At 36.1% G+C, this 22,636-nt stretch overlaps 1 protein-coding gene across 4 annotated transcripts in view; it reads left to right on the plus strand.

The window, feature by feature from the left end:
- Positions 1-22,636, plus strand: part of LOC125652079 (sushi, von Willebrand factor type A, EGF and pentraxin domain-containing protein 1-like) — a 29,956-nt gene continuing 7,320 nt past the window's right edge. For 2 of the 4 annotated variants that reach the window (XR_008802793.1, XM_048881041.2), the window contains exons 1-19: positions 3-75; positions 311-391; positions 674-737; positions 838-1,032; positions 1,132-1,273; positions 2,656-2,780; positions 3,923-4,129; positions 4,233-4,424; positions 4,974-5,225; positions 18,540-18,746; positions 18,835-19,047; positions 19,342-19,842; positions 20,023-20,193; positions 20,693-20,854; positions 21,034-21,229; positions 21,401-21,609; positions 21,751-21,927; positions 22,011-22,241; positions 22,366-22,539. Coding sequence is in view for 3 of the 4 variants with exons in the window: in XM_048881041.2 (XP_048736998.2) it covers positions 323-391; positions 674-737; positions 838-1,032; positions 1,132-1,273; positions 2,656-2,780; positions 3,923-4,129; positions 4,233-4,424; positions 4,974-5,225; positions 18,540-18,746; positions 18,835-19,047; positions 19,342-19,842; positions 20,023-20,193; positions 20,693-20,854; positions 21,034-21,229; positions 21,401-21,609; positions 21,751-21,927; positions 22,011-22,241; positions 22,366-22,539 (3,487 nt within the window). In the remaining variant the exon portion in view is untranslated. Of the gene's footprint in view, positions 76-291; positions 392-673; positions 738-837; positions 1,033-1,131; positions 1,274-2,655; positions 2,781-3,349; positions 3,796-3,922; positions 4,130-4,232; positions 4,425-4,973; positions 5,226-18,539; positions 18,747-18,834; positions 19,048-19,341; positions 19,843-20,022; positions 20,194-20,692; positions 20,855-21,033; positions 21,230-21,400; positions 21,610-21,750; positions 21,928-22,010; positions 22,242-22,365; positions 22,540-22,636 lie in introns of those variants that run through there. The other 2 variants (XM_048881040.2, XM_048881042.2) reach the window with 2 other exon arrangements.

Below are 22,636 nucleotides of genomic sequence, written 5' to 3' on the forward strand. Positions count from 1 at the left end.
AATAAAACCTCAAGTGTGAAGATTTTTAAATAACGATCAGAAAATTCAATCGGCAGGATAGATCTCAAGAATCAGGTAAGAATCTTAGATATACAGCATTGATGAACCGTACATTATGAATTTCAGTTTCAGCTTTTGTGTGTAGCAAATTCATTTTCATCCTATGATGGTTTTATCTTGGTTAAACAACTAATATGATTTATTATTATACATACTTTATACATATTTCATAGCAAGATAAATCAATTAATTTACGGCTCGCTCTTTTCCATTTGTTATTCTTTTATCTAGATTTACATTTGCCTTCCAGAGATTTACAACAATGAATGTACTTCTCGGTTGCTTGTTCTTCCTTCAAGTCTTTCAAATTTCTGTGCAGCATAAATCAATGGTAATTTCTTTATGCAAAACGAGTAAGCTATAGTGTTGATCAAATGTATAAGTATAAAAACGTGATTTAGATTAAATGTTTTATATGAAATTTCAAGATATTTTTTTTTACGCAAAACATCATTTACACCGGTGATTATTCGTACATGTAATGTGAGAAAGTGCTTATTTTATTTTTATTTTTAATGCTATTATTATATTTTTTAACTCAATATCATATTTCTAAACAAAAAGGTTCCAGTCTTACATCGGCATTCATGTTTAGACTAAACTTGTTTTGAAGGGACCCCATAGCAGTGAGACGTCATTTGCTCTAGCTGCACCAAAAGTTTTAGCTTCCTCGACAGGTAAACTTTAAACATTGTTAAGCTTTGCTTACGTGTGGTATACAATTTCATGTGAATTTTCAAAAAGTAAATACAAAATATTTTGAATTGCTCGTTTTAGATAATGCTTTGATAGCTTACGAAACACATCACATAACAAAGAGAAGTTCCAAGTTCGACAACTTTGTAAATGGATTTAAATCAGGGGCTTCAATTGGAGGTTCCATTGGATCAATCTTCGGACCAAAGGGAGCGGCCATTGGAGGTGCCATTGGCGGAATCATAGGAGGAATTGCCTGTATTTTTATCTGCAAAGGTTTATAGATTATTTATTATTAAATCTAACGAAATGATTCCATACAAAATCTGACCATTTGAATTGTGATAAAAGAATACAATAAATGCATGTTTGCAGAAGAAAAACCCAACCAGCCGCCATCCTTTTCATCCTGCGCCGGTCCAGCTAACTCGGAGTACTTTGCAGACATTGGTGCAACAACAGCAACAGTAACGTGGAACACACCGACAGCCAGCGACCCTGAGGATGGCTCTCTTTCGTAAGTAATGGAAATGAAACATTGTTATAATATTTATATGCAGACTAGTCTGCTCGCAGATTGCCAGATTAGCACTTGGCGGGGTGGGAGTCCGGATTCCAAAAGTCAGTTATTATACTTACTATCCCGCTACAACATACATGTATCTGTTCATGTATAATAAAAGATGAAAGGTGGATATAGCTTGTTAAATCTCTGTATTCCGGGGCCCTTTCAATAACGTATTCTCGACCTTTTTGCATGTGTTGTAAAATTTATTTCATTTAAATGCTTTATTACACCTTTTAATCCTCATATATCACAAAGTCATAAATTTGACAAATGTTTACTTTGTTAGATGTTAGACTAGTGTATAAAGGCAACTTTTTCGTTCACAGTTTACGGAACAATGAATATAAAATATTTTTAAAAGAGCTCGAATTTTCAACCTAATATGACATTCATCCGTGAATTAATAATTCTATGCTGATATTCCACGCCGACCATAGCTTATAAATTGTGGTACGAGATTGCTAGCAGCAGTACCAAAGAATTTTTCAAACACTTATGAAAATTTCTAAAACAATGAAATATACGTCATTTAGAAGTTTCTAATTTATGAACTCCGAAGATTTCACTTTGGTTCTCAGTCACTTAAGCTAAACTATACCAAGACAAAACCCCTCATCTTTGCAAAGTTGTGTGGTTCTTTTATGATGTCAAATTGACCAGTGTTCCGTGGAATATTCTCCATATCATCGGTCAGTAATAGGTGAACAAAGCTTCCAATTTTAAGCTGACCCGTCAATAGGTAAACGGATGAAATATCCTTATAAAAATCGTTGTAGATAATTAATGATAACTTCAATTGAATTAAAGAGATCATCAAATCATATATACCTACACGTAGCTCCAAATTCAAATTTCGCGATCAATAATTCCTGTTGATGCGCGCATCAAGTTAATTGATAAGAACAATAATTCCTGTTGATGCGCGCATCAAGTTAATTGACAAGAACAATGATTGATTTGATGCGTGCATGAATTCAAATATTGTGCGCAATAATTAAATTAATGATATCTTCAAATGATTAAAAATATCTTCAATTATTTAATTTTATGTTAATTTAGTCCGACATAGTAGACAACTCTGGAACGGAAGTTATTAAAGCAATCCGATGAAAAGAAATTGTAATGAGTATGATGAAAACAAAATATAAATTCGTTTTCTAATCTTCAGTCTAGAGTCTTAAAGTACACAAAATAGAATCTGAGTGTTAAGAAGCAAATGGTTCCCTTGCTCCAAACTTTGTCGCGTATGCAGTGACCTTTCGCTCCATTAGATGCTATACCTTACCATCATGGATATTTACTGTATATGTGAAGTCGTTACATCTTTGTAGAGTTAGCCTGGTTCAGGGTGGAGCTCCCGGAGGAGATTTTGACAGGGGTTCTCACACTATAATATACACCGCCTCCGACAGCGTGGGAGCCACGACCTACTGCTATTTCTCATTCAAAATTTCAGGTTAGAATTATACTGTGTCTCATAAATTATACACTCTAAGCAATCATACTTAATTAAATTGGTGGATTTTCCCCTATTTCGTCCCTCAAAATATGAAAAATCAATTTAAAATACCCTTTTCTCTATCTTAAGTTCCTGTGTAATAAAGCCAGGAAACTATTTACCGCAAATTTTAAGTCATATTTGGTAATTTGGAATAAATGAAGCATTTTCTTGTCTACTGTTGATTTCTAAACATATACGTAAATTGAAATGTTTGTTTTATTTGATATTTTTGTAAATGACATATTTTTCAAACATACAAATTCAGTAATAATACGTAATCTTGTTCACAAAGTCGTTCTGTAATTCCGAAAAGAAATACAAAGGTATTAACTTTATTATCAAAATATCAAAAATCCATGAAAACTAATATCTATGACGTCATATATATATTAGTTTACTGATGATTTTCTGAAAATACCATGTATTATTTAGTTACCTAGCCATCTAGTGACCTGGTACGGGATGATACCAGGTCACTAAGTTCTATGCCGAGCCCGGTATAAAACTTAGTGACCTGGTGTCATCCCGTACCAGGTCACTAGATGGCTAGGCAACGAATTTACCCACCGATGAACTATTATGATAATATGTATGAGGCTATTGCGTACCAGAACTACAGACAACACCGTACCATAAATGTTCCTTGTTGAAAGACTACTGTATTTAAACAAACTTTTGCATGGACAAACATCATACCATTATACGTATACATCATACCATTATATGTATACATCAGCGCAAATATACCCAGTGTGATTATCAGTAATTTCTTCTTTTTTTTTGATCTCGTCTGCTGCCAAACTTGCAAACCGTTTGGCCGCCATTGTTGTTAACAAATGCAACAAGAAAGATAACTCGCAAGGAAGCCTGGTATAAATTTTGACGGTGACATGGGATAGAATATCCCACGTCTTCACGTGACCGTAATGAGCCAATCACTATTCAGGATCTCCCAAATAACTTGTCAAAGGTGGGGTAAAAGAAAATATTACGCATACATTTTTCAACACAGTCATTCGTACGTCATTCAAAAAGAAAGTCATTTTAAGGAGCCAAATTAGGTTTATATACAAACAAATCATTTGTTGTATTTTCAGTGATAGGTTGTGATCCTATTCAGTGGCCCGACAGTGGATATGTACGGTGCGATAAATCAGAGTTTTTGTACGGATCAAAATGCACAGTCGGATGTTTTGAAGGCAATGAAATGGTGTCTACCACAACAATAGAACCAAATCGCATTATGTGTGACAAATCAAGTGATAACAAACCCATTTTGGACAAGGTCGTCCCAAGTTGTCAAGGTTTGATTCAAAATTTTCTTGTCATGATGGAGGCGTCATCCTATTGCATTGTGTGATAAGTATTCGTTATTTGAAATATTTTTGGGTGGTTTTTTTTTTGCAGCCATAATTTGTCCTGTTAATGTAACAGAATTAGACCCAGCTCATGGTTCTCCTGTCTGCACTCACAACAATCACAAATACGACAGTTCCTGTGTAACGCAGTGTGAAAGTGGCTATAGTTTGACTTCCGGTATCATATTCTCTACTTGCCAAAAGGATAAGACGTGGTCGACTGATCTTCCTGATTGCCAGGGTAAAATGAATTATACATATTGTTTCTTCCCATTCTCTCATCTTACAATTGTGTGATATGACTCGACAGAAAGCCCTTGCATTTCAAAAATTTCGGTTGAGCATCACTGAAGAGACATTATTTGTCGAAATGCGCATCTGGTGCATCAAAATTGGTACCGTATCAGTTTTACATTATGACTCCTGGGTGGAGACCTCTGCTGGTGGACTGTTAGTCCCCGAGGGTCTCTACAGCCCAGTAGCTAAGTACTTCGTAACTAGCTTGAAAATACGGATGAATATTTAATTGTTGTGATAAAATTTAGAAATTCATTTCAAAATTTAGGATTATCTCCCTCATGCATAGCTCTTATCCTTAGATGAATTTGACTCCACTTTTTGGCACTCTGTTTTCCCCTAAAATAGCTCTTAAAGTTTATTGTTATTACGGATTTCAAAAATTTCGGTTGAGCATCACTGAAGAGACATTATTTGTCGAAATGCGCATCTGGTGCATCAAAATTAGGACCGTATAAATTTTACATTCATTAAGTTTCTAAAATTCTTTCAGATAGCGAAGATCCTCAAATCATGAATTGCCCAAACACAATATACGCATACACAGATCGAAATAGTCAAACAGCTGTAGTAAATTGGGTTACACCCACGGCAACAGACAACTCGGGATCACCAACTGTTACACAGACGAGGGGACCCACTCCGGGATCCAATTTCCAACTTGGGTTGACAGAAATCAGATACAGAGCCACTGATGCTAGCAGCAACACGTCACCCGAATGCATATTCTTCGTTAATGTTGAAGGTGCGTGAAGTTTTTTTCTTAAATTGTTAGATGCAGATGCATTGTGTCTCTTTGTTCTTCAGAATTCATCGCAATCCGTAGTAATAGTATAATAAAAATATCTGCTTAGGAACTCGAGTAAAATTAGGCTATATTCTAATCGGAATAGATGGTGTTGTACCATTCAATTTTTTTCAAATGAACATTACGAAAGAAAAATATTTTTTTGTCAACGCAGTGTGTGCTAGTTTGGTGGGTCTGAATGACAAAATCTTGTTGATGTGAAAAATGTCATTTATTAATGTAAATGACAAATAATATGCAATGGTAAATACAACCAATAATAAACAAGATATACATGATGAAACATCACAATCAACATGCATTTAATATTCACAATTATATGGCCCACCAAAGATGGGGAACTTAACACCCCCTAAATTGTGACACTCCTTGGCACAATACCCCCATCCAAACCTGTGTTGACATAGACTTGATTTTTATTTTTTTTTACCAAACTTGATCACCTAGGCATATATACATGTATGTACATTCATTTACCATATTCTGCAACTCGTCTGATATGTAGTATATCTCTTGACTGTACCCATAACCGTACACTTTTTCAAAAATAAATTCTTTTACTACAATATATTTGTAATACCTTTACAAAGGCATTATCCTGTTATTCGCTCCGCGGAGCGAATAATATTTGACGTTGTTGACGTTACGCCAAAACTGTCAATGGAGGAAAAATAGCAACTGAAACAAAAAGCAAAACCTCGAGTACCATCCATTTTGAGAAGGTCAAGTGTTAAAAATAGGTGAGGGTGCAACTAAATAGAGAGAATATACCTTCGTAATAAACATGAAAATCTGAAGTTTTATTTTATTTGTAGCGTTTGTATTCGTATTGTATTTTAAATATAAGATTTATTCAGAAATATATGAATGATATTTTGAAAGATCGTCCTTATATATATACTCCTGTTATTCGCACCGGTGCGAATAACAGGAGTATATATATACAGACGAAGTTTCCATTTCAAGCTAAAACGCTCTAAAAAGGGAAGAATTCCCGGGAAAAGGGTTTCTTTGGGGGAGAGTATATAAATCAAAGTACTTAAAGTACTCGTGGGAGTTGAACATTGTGGAAATTCAGTTAGAAAAGATAGTACTGGAAGGGTAGGGGGATAAATGACTGAATATTATCATGATTTTAGATACAAATCAACTGTTGTTGTTTTTCAAAGCGTTACAACAGCAAACATGGATAATGGAAGGCCCATGGGCCACAACGTTCCTCGAGTAACTGAAGTCGTGTTGTTGTTTTCTAGAATTTCATCCCTTTATATTCTCATGAAAAATGTGACCACATATTATGGCCCAAACATTCAAATCAATATGGTTATCAATGCCTTGCAGTTATGAAGAAGTTTTTCCCCTGTATATATACATTCAAGTTTAATCCTAGTTATAGCTAATTCTAAGGATTCATTACTTGAAAAGGTAGTCCAATATGCTAAACTGTCACCTGAGTATACTACAGTCCTGTAGAGGATCAATGGAATGGTAAATAATTGTATAATAACTCAAAATAAATGAAATGCAAAAAAATTAAAAATTGTCGGGCATCGGAAATGCACAAGCCGAGTTGCGCAAGGAATGGGCATAGAGGGAACCGGCAGAAAAGTTTTCAAGAATTATCAAGCAGGGAGCAAAATTTTGCGTACATAAATTTCAGCCGACTTAAATCCTTTGTGACCTTGACCTTTAACCCTTGACCAAAATCAATAGGCTTCTTTGTCTCATCAAGGGCGATAATCCATCTAAGTTTAATTGAGATCCTATAATTTGTTAAAAAATTATAGATCAGAAAACAAAATGTTCTCCAAATTTCAGTCTATTTATAGCCAGTGACCTTGACCTTTGACCTAGTGACCCCAGAATCGATAGGCTTCCTCATCTTACGGAGGGTTACAATCCATCTAAGTTTGAATGAGATCCTATAATTTGCTCAAGAGCTATGGTGCGGAAATGAAATGTTGATGCCTGCCGCCCAAAGGCACTTCATCAGATCATAAGCCGAGTTCGACTTCATCGCAACTCCGCTAAAAATGAAATACTAGTCAAATAATGTTATTTATTGCCAAGGTATTTGGGATATTATACTGTGGCTCAAACAGGGGGTGAATGAACCTGACAGTATGGAAAGCATATAGTGGAATTAGACTTGTGATGCTGGAAATCTATAGTGATTAATAAACTATACATGTACAAGATCCATAACTATTTTTTTTTCAGTTTGTGAGGGATAATCCTCATGTCTCTTTCATCTGTAGACAAATAAACAATGTGTTTTGACCAGAGCAATTTCCAATCCTTTTTGCAGCATAAATTCAACATTGTGGCAACTGGGTTAAACTTTGATAGTGAAGTAATACATGGCAGCACCTTATCCCATGCTCTTAAAATTTCTGTTTGACACACACTCATGACAGAGTGCAGCAAAATCCCATTGTAATAGGGGATTCAAAATGGATAACTGGTACAAAATATGGTACATACTAATAGTATTCAAAAAGGATAATGAATTTGACATATTGATGTCTTGGAAAAGGAAATTCTGACATCGGGGCTCTAAGCGTTTTCAAACATTGTCATTTGATAAAAGTGTTCTACATTTTTAAAAATAGAGATTAATATGTCTTTACATACATAGGTGAGAAAGTTTCCATTATTCCTAGCCGAGACATACCATTTATGCGCAAAAAAATTCATAAACAAATATCACACTACTCACGTAGAAAATGTGGACCTTACCGTCAGATCATCAAGCGCAGCGAAACACGCCATTTCGAGATTATAGTCGACGAAAGCTCGGTAACAGTAATGAATAAGGTACACTCATTTTGTATCTATTTTGTGACTTTCTTTATTAAAAGGAACAGTTCTCTAATGTGTAACGTGCAATTACTACGTAATTCAATAACTTGAAGCATGAAGCAGTTTCACTTTGCCACCGGATATAAGAAATTTTATTTCGTATTCCGATCCCAATCGAAAGTTGTTGACGGAATGACGTGTTTTAATTCAATCTTCATGTAACATCAAGCATTTTTTATATCACATTAAAAAAAACCCAAATATATACACATACACAATGTTGTAGAGTTATTTCTTGTAAATTTTCTGAGGTTTCGCACCATATTCGATATTTCGCGCCACGGTGTCAATAGGGCTTGTGTGCAGTTGTCGTTCGTTTCCCTATCAATGTTTATAAGTGACGCTGTGCTACAAACGACAATTTTCAACCTTATCTTTTATTTTTCTATGTCTATCAGTATCAATTTGATCGAAATCTTGTATTCAAATTGATTTGAATACAATATCATTGCATTTATTTACATGTCAATTATCAAAATTAGATTAATTCAGAAAAGTTACATGGATTATTTAATGGCGGATGTTTATAAAAGTTTATGTTGATTTACCTAGGAGTAAATCAGCTGACACAGAACCCCCGCTGACGACCACTATACAAATCAATACAAATTACTGCGCAGAAAAGTGCGTGATGACCCAGGGAGATTGAACATAGTTCAACTCCCAAAAATGGGGCTTGGAATTTTTGGGGGTGAATTTCAATGAATACATTTAATGAATGAATATAGTGCTAAAATTATTCGCACCGGTGCGAATAACGAGTATATACAGACGAAGTTTCCAATTTCAAGCTATAACGCTCTAAAAAGGTAAAAAGGGAAGAATTTCGGGTGAATTTCAATGAATATGACATTTAATGAATGAATATAGTGCCATAATTATTCGCACCGGTGCGAATAACAGGAGTATATATATACAGACGAAGTTTCCATTTCAAGTTAAAACGCTCTAAAAAGGAAAGAATTCCCGGGGAAAGGGTTTCTTTGGGGGAGAGTATATAAAAAATGGGGCTTGGAATTTTTGGGGGTGAATTTCAATGAATACGACATTTAATGAATGAATATAGTGCTAAAATTATTCGCACCGGTGCGAATAACAGGAGTATATACAGACGAAGTTTCCAATTTCAAGCTATAACGCTCTAAAAAGGTAAAAAGGGAAGAATTTCGGGTGAATTTCAATGAATATGACATTTAATGAATGAATATAGTGCCATAATTATTCGCACCGGTGCGAATAACAGGAGTATATATATACAGACGAAGTTTCCATTTCAAGCTAAAACGCTCTAAAAAGGGAAGAATTCCCGGGAAAAGGGTTTCTTTGGGGGTGAGTATATAAAAAATGGGGCTTGGAATTTTTGGGGGTGAATTTCAATGAATACGACATTTAATGAATGAATATAGTACTAAAATTATTCGCACCGGTGCGAATAACAGGAGTATATACAGACGAAGTTTCCAATTTCAAGCTATAACGCTCTAAAAAGGGAAGAATTTCAGGTGAATTTCAATGAATATAGTGCTAAATTTTTTAGCACCGGTGCGAATCACAGAAGTATATATATATATAATATAGGGTTATTGAACTTATATTGGTGAATATTGGCACGAGTTGGCTGTCAAAATGCACGAGCTTGCGAGTGCATTTTGACAGCCAACGAGTGCCAATATTCACCTATATAAGATCAATAACCCTTTTATTATATAGCTAAAGTATTTAATTGTTAAATTATATCCCTTTTCACTCAAACTACTTCAAAATAGACGAGAATTCATCAATATTGGCAGTGTGCAATAACAGCATGCATTTCTTAACTGTTCAATATTTAACCCGTCATTAATGCATGAAGAAAACTGATTTTGTAAATGGGAACATCATAATTTATGTACAGTAAAACATTTTGCTTACGTAAATATCAAATACCGGCTCTGTCAGATTCGGAGGACCGTCGTCTGCCATTTTGACTTGTTTACGTCGTTACGGTAACGTCAATATTGAACGCTCATACTCGGAATGTTTCGGGCGCATACAATTTACGCAATGCAAAGTTAGCGTTCAATAAATTCTCAGGATATTGAACGCTAACATTTTCTAGATTTTACGCAGATTTTATATTAGACTATTTATTAGCTATATAATAAATATATATATAGACGAGGTTTACAAAATAAGGCATAATCATGTGATCCCCCACCCTCCCCCACCTCCAACCTATAAGGTTGTTTTAATTTATACTTCTTTTACCTGTGCCATATGCAAATGTTTGAAAATTTGCATGTTCCTATAGTAATTGAACGGAATAAACCAAATTTAAAGAGCAAATAACTCTTACACTTTATCGCGAATCAAATAACATGATAATGCCTAAAATAATTACACATTTACTTAAAACATACCTCTTTATTGTGAAAAGGAAACAGTAGCACACAATATGTAATAATTTTTACGGGTTAAACGTACAACAAATATATACATTTGAAAATGTGCGTCTCATTTTACAATTACTATACAGTACAATGGAATTCCTTCCCAAGAAATTTATACACAAATTGAACAGGAAAAAAAATAACATTTACATCAAATCCAAGTTTTTCCCTTGCAATTAACATACCATCATGTGTACATTCTATGAAAGGAATCGGGGCGTCTTAAAATAATTTAAACCTGTATTTGTCCATCTCTACTCATTTTGAAAAGGTTTTTAATTCAATAATAATAATTTTTAAAAAAGACCATTTCTTAAAATGTTTGATCCACCGTTCAAGCAAGATTTCCATTATACGGGACTAACTTAGCGTGGTTTTTCCCTTTCTCACGCAATCTGAAAACGACCCCTCTAGGGAACAAAACAGAAATGATATCTTAAACCTAGTGTACCTCACTTGAATAGAAAGCAATTATTGAATGCGAACAATAAAAAAAAAATTGAACGCTACTCATGCAATTGTTAGTAAAGGAATGCCATTGTTAGTCAAAACTTAGAAACGGAATAAACGTGCATTTCAATACACGATACAAAAAAAATTTATATAATTAAAATTAGAAAGTTTACTTTAACCTGTATTAACAAAACAAAAATGAAATTTAATGCAAGAGACAAATACATAAGCATTTGAATGAAATTTAGTTGACCAGTTAGCATTAATTTTATTTCATGTGGGGGGGGGGGGGTGGAGAGAGAGAATCACGGAATAGACGCTATACATTTTATTCCGTGATAATATTTCGATATTGAAATTGTGCAGTTTATAATTTTTTATTTGTATTTAACGGAATAAACGCTATACTAAAATTTTCCTAATATTATATAAATTGAAACACACTATGAAAAGGTTTACCCCGTAATATTATATTTAGAGATTTAGTTGGCCAGTTAGCATTAATTTTATTTCCTTTTGGGGGGTGGGTGGATCAAGGAATAAACGCTATACGGTTTATTCCGTCACATTATTTAGAGATTAAATTGGGCAGCTAATAATTTTTTGTTTGTAGTATAATAAATATTACATTTAAGGTATTCCATGTATAATGAAAGGATAATGAACAATTTTGATTGATTTAGATCAACATAAAACTCTATTGTTAAATAATGATGAAAGTGAAGCAGATTAAATTCACATGACTGGTAAATAATTAGAAGCTGGCCTTTTTGCACTTAAGAATTTTTGGAAGAGTTGTCTGCCCTTTGTAAAAATAAGAAAAATCTAATTTTCTAAAAATGTGTGTGGTCAATGATTAATTTTATTTCATATTTTCATAAAAAGAAAATGTATGTAACTTTCTACCAAGAGATTAGTATGAATATATAATTTGTTTTTAAAATATTGGAATAAAAGATGCTTTTCCCATATAATTTAATGTTAAATTCTAGGTGAAATATATCAAGCAGTAAACAAAATTTTGAAAATTCCTACCGTGGGTTATTTTTATTTGATGAACCCTTCAAAATAATACCATGATTGCAAATATTCCACCATCCATTTATTAGATATGAAATATGGTCATTATACATTGAATACCTTAAGTAAGGGGGGGGGGGGCGCTGCATGAAAAATGCATTTTGGTTGAAGGCTGCATCAACGCTATATTTAAAAATTTCGTGCGGCGGGAATTTATTAATCAATACCACGACAGCAGAATGTCATCACGCAACAGACACATTCACGAATCTTGGATGGCCATTCAAGATGTTGTAGGACCAGCGGCACAATGGCCAATACTGGTGCGGCGATTATTTTTGACCCCCTGTTTAAGTCATTGGGAGAGGTTGTTGATATGTACATTTGTGTACGTTAACGGGTTAAACCCAGTGATGTTCATTGAATGGGCAACATTGCAATTTAGTACGAAAACAAATTAATAAATAACGTCAACAACGTCAAATATTATTCGCTCCGCGGAACGAATAACAGGATAATGCCTTTACAAACATGCTAAACACAATTCAAATTCTAAAATGTTATAAAGTATATACACATATCTTATTCCTTAACCTCTGTCTCGCCAACCAACATTGTTTAAATTATCTATGTGGTACCATGCAGACATTCAACAATCCTGTCAAAACCATACTTGACTAATTGAGGCAACAGGGGTCCCTGTCCCCATGATGCCCAAAAATTCAAGCATCCCTTGTGACCCCTGATTACAACGTTCTTAAGTACCTAGCATCCTACCCAGTATTTGACTTATGGAGGCAACAAAAGCCCCCGTCTCCATGATGCCCCAAAAATCAAACAGCACCTATGACCCATTATCACAAGGTGTTAACTACATTTTTGATAGAGGGATCCTGATATATTTTTTAAAAGAATCTTATTGCCACCTACCCATGATTTGGATTTTGTCACCTGAGATGTCCATGTTTGCTGCCGTGCTAGCTGCACCTATCCTAAAGCTATGGGTTTTATATAAACTGGTATCATATCCTGCCCATAACAGAGAAAGCTGCAATTGCTGTGTAAAATATTGTCTTGTAACTGGTTTTCCATCAGAAAAACAGAATAAAGCCCCCCCCCCCCCCCCCACCCATAGTTCACAATACCTCGTTAATGCTTGAACTGGACACATTTCCGCATCCTGATTACTTTCAATATACAATACTTTACATGACTTTCCTTTATAATGCTTAAAGTGTTCCATACTTATTTCGGCTGCATGAATCTTACTTTGAGCATTTACCACAAATTGAATGGACTGCCTGGAGATTGTATTGAAACTAGCTCCTGTAATTTCCCCTACTCACAAGAAGGTGTGAAATGCTAAGAGGTACATTGCCTTGAGTAAAACTTGTACAAAATATGCAAAACCCAAAGGTCCCACCGACTATACTATTTTTTTTAGTATTTCTGGTGTTATTGGCAACCTTGTATCAGCCCTGGACTTTTGCTTTCTATACCCCACTAAAGCTTTCTTAACAACAAAGTTCTGAGAGATATCTTGAAAACCAGCCATACATTGCACATAATTTAGCATAGACAAATATGATGCTGCAGTATTATAAGCCCTGTTCTTGTGCATGCAGAAGGCCATGAAAAGTATTATTTTATCTACAGCTAATGGTAAAACTGTACCTTGTGGAAAATAAATTGCTAAAAAATTCCTATAGCACTGAACAGCCCGACCTAATTATCAAATGAATTTTTTGACAAAGAACTTCTAATAATATCCGTGGACAGCTGAGTCAGTGAGGCTCGACCAATATTGATATATCTGCCGGATGCTGATCCATATCTGGAGCAAGCCTTTTGAACTCCTCTATCTGAAAACGAGAAAGCCTATCAGCTAACACATTATTCAACCCTGGGATATGCACTGCCTCAAACTGAATATTAAACCTCAATGTCTGCACAACTAGTCTTCTAATAAGTATCATTAATTCTGAGTCCTTAGCCGTCTGTTTGTTGATGCAATGTACTACTGCAGTATTGTCACAATATAATTGAACCCATTTATTAGATAACTGGGTAGCCCAAAGCTCTAATGCTATAACAATTGGATAAAGTTCCCTAAAAGATATGTGTTTTGTTAACCATTCTGATGACCATCTCCCTGCGAACCAATGGGTTCTAAATAAACCTCCAAACCCCACATCACTTGCATCTGTATACATCTGCAATGCGACAGATGTTTCAAGCTTGGGCTCTTGAATCAAGCCTTTCCCCATTAAAACTATCCAAGAACAATGACCAAGCCCTTAAGTCTAGCTTTGCCTCCTTATTAAGCCCCCTCTTTTCGTTTGGTTGTTGTATGCCTCTTGTCTGATCAATTATCCTACGCAAAACTGTGCGACCTGGCAATAAAACTGCACAAGCATAATTCAACAGACCTATCAGCGACTGTAATTCCCCAAGTGTCACCCAATTTCTTGCCATGAACTTTTTCACCATTTCCCGACATTTTTCTAATGGCAATCTAATTTCCATTGACACTGTATCCAACTCTAACCCCATAAATACTAAGCAAGTTGTAGGTAAAACAGTCTTCTCCTGCTTAATTGGGAGACCTATCCGCTTTGTCATTGTCATAACCCTATCTAATCCAACCTGACACAGCCTAGCAGGGGCAGGGGAAACAAATAGAAAATCGTCAAGAATATGTACACAACCTTGTATACCCAATTTATTATCTGCTATCCAATGCAATGATGTGCTGAACACTTCAAACAACTGACAGGAGTAGCTCAAGCCCATAGGCAAAGTTTTATCAAAATAAAAACCATCATTTAAAGCAAACCCGAACAAGTTAAAATTGTCTGGGTGTACTGGAATTAACTTATAAGCATGCTCCACATCAAATTTAGCTAGCTGACATCCTCTACCAAACTGCAGAATAAGATGACAAGCATTATCTACTGATTGATATTTTACAGATTTACAATCAGAGCAAATTCCATCATTCACTGAATTACCCTCAGGTGAAGAAAGATCATGAATAATCCTGAATTCTCCTATCTGAGCTTTTGGAACTAATCCTAAGGGAGATGCTCTAAAATTCTTAAAGGGAGGTTCCTGGAAAGGATCTTTAACTCGACCTGCCCCAATTTCTTTCCCAATTTTTCTTTCAATACATCCATTCTAGCTACAGCTGATGGCAAATTTTTTATTCAACCGAAACTCTTCTTTACCTTGAAAAGGAATCTTAAAGCCCTCTGTAAAACCATTAACCAAAAACTTCATCTTATGCTTATCATACCCAGCAAGTAAACACTGTAATGCATCTGCCTTTATCGGGGTCACTATCTCATGTATCTTATTTTGGAAAGGGTTGTGCGGCACGAAAAGTGGACTGCTTAGTTTGGGGTTTACCCTTTTTCCCTTCTGTTGTGGATGTGTTCCCCGTTTGTTTGTTTGGACAGTGTAATCTACTGTGGGTGCCCTTACAAACCTGACAGAAGTGACCACATTTGCACACTTTGTCTGAACAGCTCCCTTCATTGTTGAAGGTGAAACAATGTTTTGTTCGCACTGAATTTGAGGGAAACCTTTTTGCTAGGGACGAAAAGGACCGTTGTTCTTAAAGCTCGACAACGCCATGGCCATTGCTTCTGTGTGCAATTCCCCGTTTACCCCCTCCCATGGCAAATGGTCTGGATCTTGTTCCCTCCACCTTCGAAAAGTTTCATCATAACTTAATGCTCCCTCCATATTTGACTTAATTTGCCCATATTTGATTAAATTAGGGGCCTGATGAGGATGTCTTTGACAATAAATACCAGCATATATATAGAAGGCATCCTGCCACTGTGTTAAATTGCTTATCTGTTTTCCTGTTTTCTTTCTAACAAATTGCAAATTGCCATCTTTCTCTTCTGCAATGTAATTAAATTTCTCTTCAGATTTCTTGTGTTTTAACAATTCTCTAAAATCGACATACTTATTCGACACAATATCTGCACGCAACTTAGGATCTACTCCCAAAGAAATTGGGCACGCTAGCCCATAATTTACTGTTAACGCTCTACTTTCTGTGGTTTGACTAGTGACAGGTGCAACATTACCTAACATTTCTTGTGCAATACTAAGATTTGGGGACTTATTCGCTCCTTCATTGGCACCATTTCCATCACCCACATTCTGCGCGGTAGCCTCGTCAGTGGTACTTCCAGTGGCAGGACTGCTCTCCAATAGGTTAGGCTGGGTACTTGAGTTGTTCTATTGTAATATTCTACCAGGCAACATACCACTGTTCTGTAGGACTGAAACAACAGTTTGTGTAATGACCGGGATGGCTGCTGTTAACATTTGTGTCATCGACTCAGTAGTCAGGTTCTGGTTGCCCACAGACATTGGAACAGGTGTGTCTCCGTGTTCATTGGCCACTTGTGTAGCTGTGTTTATCTGTTCAGGTCCTGTACCTTGCCCTACGCCTAGAGTCGGTCTACTGCGAGTGTCTACGGAAACTCGCGTCCGACTTCTTGCTTTGCCACGTGGGGTTCTTCCTACGGACGTTGACTGTGTTGTGCTCCTCCTAGGTGTTGCGCTTCTCCCACGAGACCCCCCCCCCCCCACCTTCCTCCGCTTTGGACGTGAAGTGACCTGTTCCATAACCTGTGTTCAACTGAAAAATTCAATTCATTATTCCTTTGCCTCAGAGAGTTTAATTGTTTACATAACAACGATTTGTTGTCAGACTCTCATACATAGTTCTACTGATTTAATCAGATACATAAAATGTGAAATATCAGCTTATATCTGGTAATTATATTTCACTCTGACTTAAATATACCATGAGAAACAGATACACAAGGTGTTCCTTATAAACACATCAATTCCATCTGAACTCAGTATCAGTTACCCTATTCCATATGAACTGAAATATGTTGAATGCCCAGTTCCATATGAACTGTTCAACTGTTCCATTTGAACATATACTTATCAAATTCAGGGTTCCATTGAACCACAAGTTCCATACGAACATCTTTCTAATATATGCATCAAACCAAATTCCATTTGAACTGGCAGACCAATTCCATATGTGAATTGGCTAAATTATCATACGCTCTATAAGTAATCTCCATACAGCATTATAAGACCAATTCCATATGAACTGGTTATTACAAAAAATTACTGATTTAATGTAGTATTATCCATCCAGTAATGAGCCATCTGTGAAGTATAACATTGTGTTATTTATTATATAATTATTTTTTTTTAAAGCCCATCATTCTCAAAACCCCATCATGTCATACTTAATTTAATTGTATCGTATAGCTGTCAGGATGATCCCTCTAATGTTCCGAAAATATTTTGGCATGCCAAACTGCCAATTGAAGTGTACCCCCGTCTACATAATTACTATCCATAGATTTCTTCACCCCTTTGATTTTCCAGTATGTTATGGCACTGTTTGGTGCGCGAGACAATTCTGCCTTTAGTAACTTGTTTGCCTCTCTCACGTTCTCATTGCATTGCGAAGGTTGTATCACACGAGTTACTTCCCTTGGCAACAATTGACACACAAACACTTGTTTGAAGTTATATCGCACTTTCCACACCTGTGCCATTGCAATGAGTTTAAAATTCACTTCCTGGGGCGTAATATCTAGGGAGTCCATATCATTCCCCCCAATTAGAATTATAAGGCATTTGGGCGACGATCCCACAGTGTTGATGAATGAATTCAATTTCTTCACATCCCTTGAATTTGTAATGTTTCCCCCGCTTATCCCATACAAGTGTGTTTTAACATTTACATTATTCAAGTTAAAGTTTTTGAGCTCAGGTTTGCTCTGCATATAGGATCGTAAACGTTTCACGTGGGAACTTCCAATGACTACAACATCCATGCCGATTTCCTCGGTAATATCAAATTAATGTTTACCTATATCAGGCCCAGGTTAACTCTGGTTAGCATCCGATGACACTCAAACAGGTACACTCAAATATATGCAACACAAATTGACTTACATGTGCTTTGGCTATAGGCCCTAATGATCTTCAGAAATGAAATTGTGTTTACTCTGGACCTGTCCAGCCATTAATTAAGAAATTTCTAGAATTCGCCAATATGCGCCCTCTAGATGCAAAGTTGCGTAACTCAACAAATTACCTCCCCTTGCGCTAAACATGAACAGTACAAGAGAGATACCTCTAATAAGATATACAAGCCTACAGTTTGCCAAAGTTAGTGTATTTCATAAACTCTATTTTAGCAATGTTTGAGGAAATATCAATTAGTTCCAAATCAACGCACAACATTAACAGATTACAGATGAACAGTCCTCAAGCTAAAGCAAAGGAGAATTACAGATATTCTTATCACATCTTAGATATTATGTAATTTACAGAAATTCGGAATTATCAGAAATTTGAATAATGAACAGTCCAGTGAGTTTACAATTGCTTAGAATAACATTAATGGCATTTTCACTAAATTTCTTTCCAGAAATTCGTTGTGATCCACCGCTGATCGTGGACAAGTACCTCTTTTACCAATGTCCAGATGGTTACAGTTACGGAGCCACGTGTCAACTGCAATGTATGGGAAGTTTTCCTCTGATTGGTAACGACACGATCACGTGTGAAAGGAATGATAGCTACGCCCCGCCCCGTGGATATTGGGAAATGGGAGAGTCTCAACCATATTGTTCAAGTACGAATCATACAAAGAAAAATTATTTTACATGTTTTATAGATTCAGCACTACCTTACTATCATTATAAATAATTTATCAAATGCAGAGAACCCTTGTGATAAGCTTCCAGCGCCAGAGAATGGAGCCATGGTGTGTGACACTTGGATCTTTGGTTTACAATGTCAGATGCAGTGTTCTAGCCAGTACGACATTCCCTTTGGAACAGTCAGCTCTAATGGAGCCCCCTTCACGGGACTCTTTACATGTTCTGAATCCAAAGGAGTATACACACCGTCAAACACGGTGCCAGGCTGTACACGTACGGAAGATTATTTTCCATTTACATTTTGTACTGGTTGATACACAAGATGGTAATCACCATTAATCTGCTCCTACTATTATTTCATCATACACTACATCCAAAGAGACAACAACTTCGTGGAAGAAAGAAATGTCTTGATATGAATAATAATCAACACTAAATCGACAAAATCATAAGAATATGAACCTCATTTTAGAATTTTGAAAAATGTAAATATGACATTTACTACATGTTCTTTCATTTGTTAAGTCTGACTTCGATGAAAACATGACCATACGAGTTTTATTCCAGAACTCCGCAGACCTGGAATGACTACTGTTCTCGGAGAATTCTTTTATTACACCGGTGACTGTAACGATCCTACTGTATTGGACGAAATCAAACAGAATTTCATCAATCAGATGCAACTCCTCGAAGCCCAAGGATGGAATGGTGTGTGCCCATCACAAATTGACTGCAATGTCAATAATACAGAGGTCACATGTGGTCCTGTGAACGGCAAGAAGAAGCGTGACGTTTTAGATGTCCTCCGGGGAAAAAGAAGCACCCATGAGATACGGGTTGAAGTAACAATGACAACAACATGGTACAACTTCAATTCCACAGGTGGTACAACATTTTATTTCCTTGAAGATGTCCAGAAGAAGGTGTATGACGTCGTAAAAGCTACTGCAGCAGCCGGCAATTTGACCGTAAGAGGCCTGAGTCCTGATATCAGCAGTTTTGCGTTGGGATATAGCAATCCGAATTGTCCAGATGGAACGATAATACGTTGGTCAACGTTGACATGTGGTAAATCTTTCTTGTAGAAGCATTCTTCTTTAAATTGTTTTATCTTTAGAAATAAGAGAAAAAGTTTAATGAAAAGGAAAACTAAAGGTTTAGCTCTGGTGTACCCTCTTTGTGTCACTGTTTTTCATAAAATAGTGTGCATTTGTAAACTCCCATTAACAGATGTTTTCTATTTGAAAGTTCCATGCTCGGCTGGTACATTTTTGGATACATCAGATCCTATGAAGCCTGCTTGCAAAGACTGTCCAGTCGGGACTTATAAAGAAATTCCAGAGGATCTCGCCTGTATTCCCTGCCCAACAGGAACAATCACTGAAGCCACTGGAGCAATGAATATCACAAGCTGTCTGAGTATGACTTAATCTCCTTTCGCGATTTTTAAAAATAAAGATAAAGAAATCAACATGGGTATATGACAACAAAAATATTGACGCCATATAGTTTCATAATATTTTTATTTTATACGGAAAAGAGTTGGACAGTAGGCTACAAACGTCCTCTTCATTGAACCCACATCTTCTAAATACTAGAGTGTTTCAATTACAAACTTTAATACAAAGACGGAGCACTGACTCGCAATATATTGAACATACATAAATTTGTCTCTTTCAAGAAGAATAACAAGTCAAGGGGCTATTATGTGGTAATCATGGTAGACGTTCACGTTTTATGCGTACGCAGCTTAGAGGCTCAAACATCAGAATCAATTACACAAGATGTTTGTGGTAGATGTTTATCTAAATATTTCAAAAATTCAGATTCATTGCTCTACAGTTTGATGTTTGACATTGCTGTATGGATATATTTTTAAAATCAGTATGATATGAAATATTGGTATTCCTAATTTCAGAGAAGTGTGGGCCAGGCGAATACTCCAAAACTGGATTGGAACCGTGCCATCTTTGTCCAAAATCCTTCTACCAGAATGATGAAATGTCGACTTCGTGTACACCATGTCCACCGGGTAAAACGACGACGTATAGCGGAGCCACAGGCAGTTACAACTGTTCAAGTACTAAACGTTTAACTATTTATCATACACATTGTTTATCGTCAAACAAGACTACCAGGGTGTAACATTTCATTTTCATTTTTTTTATGTTGTGTGTACTTTAACTTCATTAAAAATGTTTCATCATTACCCTTTTATATTTTTTTTCAAATCGCTTGATTTAAGTCCATATTTCACAGATTTTGATGTACGAATTACCGAAGCCATGCAGAAAATAAGCTTTGATCCTCCTGGAACTGATCAAACAACATTGTGCGTTTCTTCCTGGGTTTCTGCACCAAAGGCCATGGCGAATATTTCCATTTTTTATTCGGAGTCCTCATCCATGATCTTTGGTGTATTCTATAAGGATTCTTTAATTGTCTATATCAACAGGTAATTAACATGTTTGTCAAAATCATACAAAAGTCATTATACTTACATCGCTTGAAATGGAACACTGTCAACGGCAAGGGAAACAATCAATTTAAAAAGCCAAGAAATTTAATCGGGGTGCAACGTTTACAGTTCCCATGGATAATGAAGGTTGTCTTTGTGTATTTGCAGTCATTCAATGTCCACTGGTGTCATTCTACCAACAGAGACATGGTCACATATAGCACTACAGCTGGATTCCAATAGTCAAATTATGTCAGTTTTTCTTAATGGTATAAAGGTCTATTCTGCTTCAGTGGCCAGTGCAGTACCTTCAGGATCGTCCTTAATAACCTCAACTTCATCATTGTCCATATCACTAAATGAAGCATCTATTTCTGGTAATTTCATGTTGGTTGGGTTGTTTTGTTTTGTTTCGTTGAATATACCTGGTATAACTGTTTTTCATTTTACAAATTACGAATAATCGTAGTTTGAATTGTCCAACAAATGGCGATTTTTTTATCATTGCTCATTAACAGGATATGTCCTTTCTGGATATCAAGTGGAGTTCTCAGTTTTATCAGATGCAGACATAACCTCCATTTCTAGCATGTGTCACACCACCAGACAAAGCGCCTTTATTTCAATGAAAACATTTGCCAATATGTCACAAGTTCAACCATCTACAACTTTCCTTTCTCCGAGCATTTGCGACAGTGAGTTATTGTAGATCACTCTTGCTTCTTAAAAACCGTGATAAATGATAAACAGCCATTGAGTTCATCCTGTATTATTGCAGATATAAATCAGTGTGATTCCAATCCATGCAACGGACACCTTTGTATAGACAAAGTCAACGCATTTAAATGTCAGTGTAAAAATGGATACTATGGCGACACATGTCAGAATCCTCCTGACTACTGCAAAGACAGTCCTTGTAAGAATGGTGCCACGTGCTCCAACTCAGGAAATAACTTCACGTGTTCTTGCCCAAGAGGATATAAAGGGAACCAGTGTCAAATTCAAATAGGTAATTCTCCATCTCTGTACTGTTGAAATCGAAAAACATTAGAAATGGATGAACTTGAACATTGCTACAGATGTACATCCAGTGTGTTTAGTTTCTTTAATAAATTAGCTAATTTTGTTTTAAGTGGATGGCGGGTGGAGTGCGTGGAGCTCATATTCTGAATGTTCAGCTTCTTGTGGAGTTGGAGTGAAATCTCGATCCCGACAGTGCAATAGCCCTGTGCCTGATCCCGACGGTACGCCTTGTGATCCAGCTGGTACCACTGAAACGGTCTCCTGTAATACAGATACTTGTCCCAGTAAGTGAATACACATCTATGGGATCTGAAATGAAGTAAACATATTCCAATTCTTAATTTTCGTTAAATCATTTGTTAATGAGATTTCTTTTTGTTT

Source organism: Ostrea edulis, chromosome 5, assembly GCF_947568905.1.
Source record: "Ostrea edulis chromosome 5, xbOstEdul1.1, whole genome shotgun sequence".
Lineage (NCBI taxonomy): Eukaryota > Metazoa > Mollusca > Bivalvia > Ostreida > Ostreidae > Ostrea > Ostrea edulis.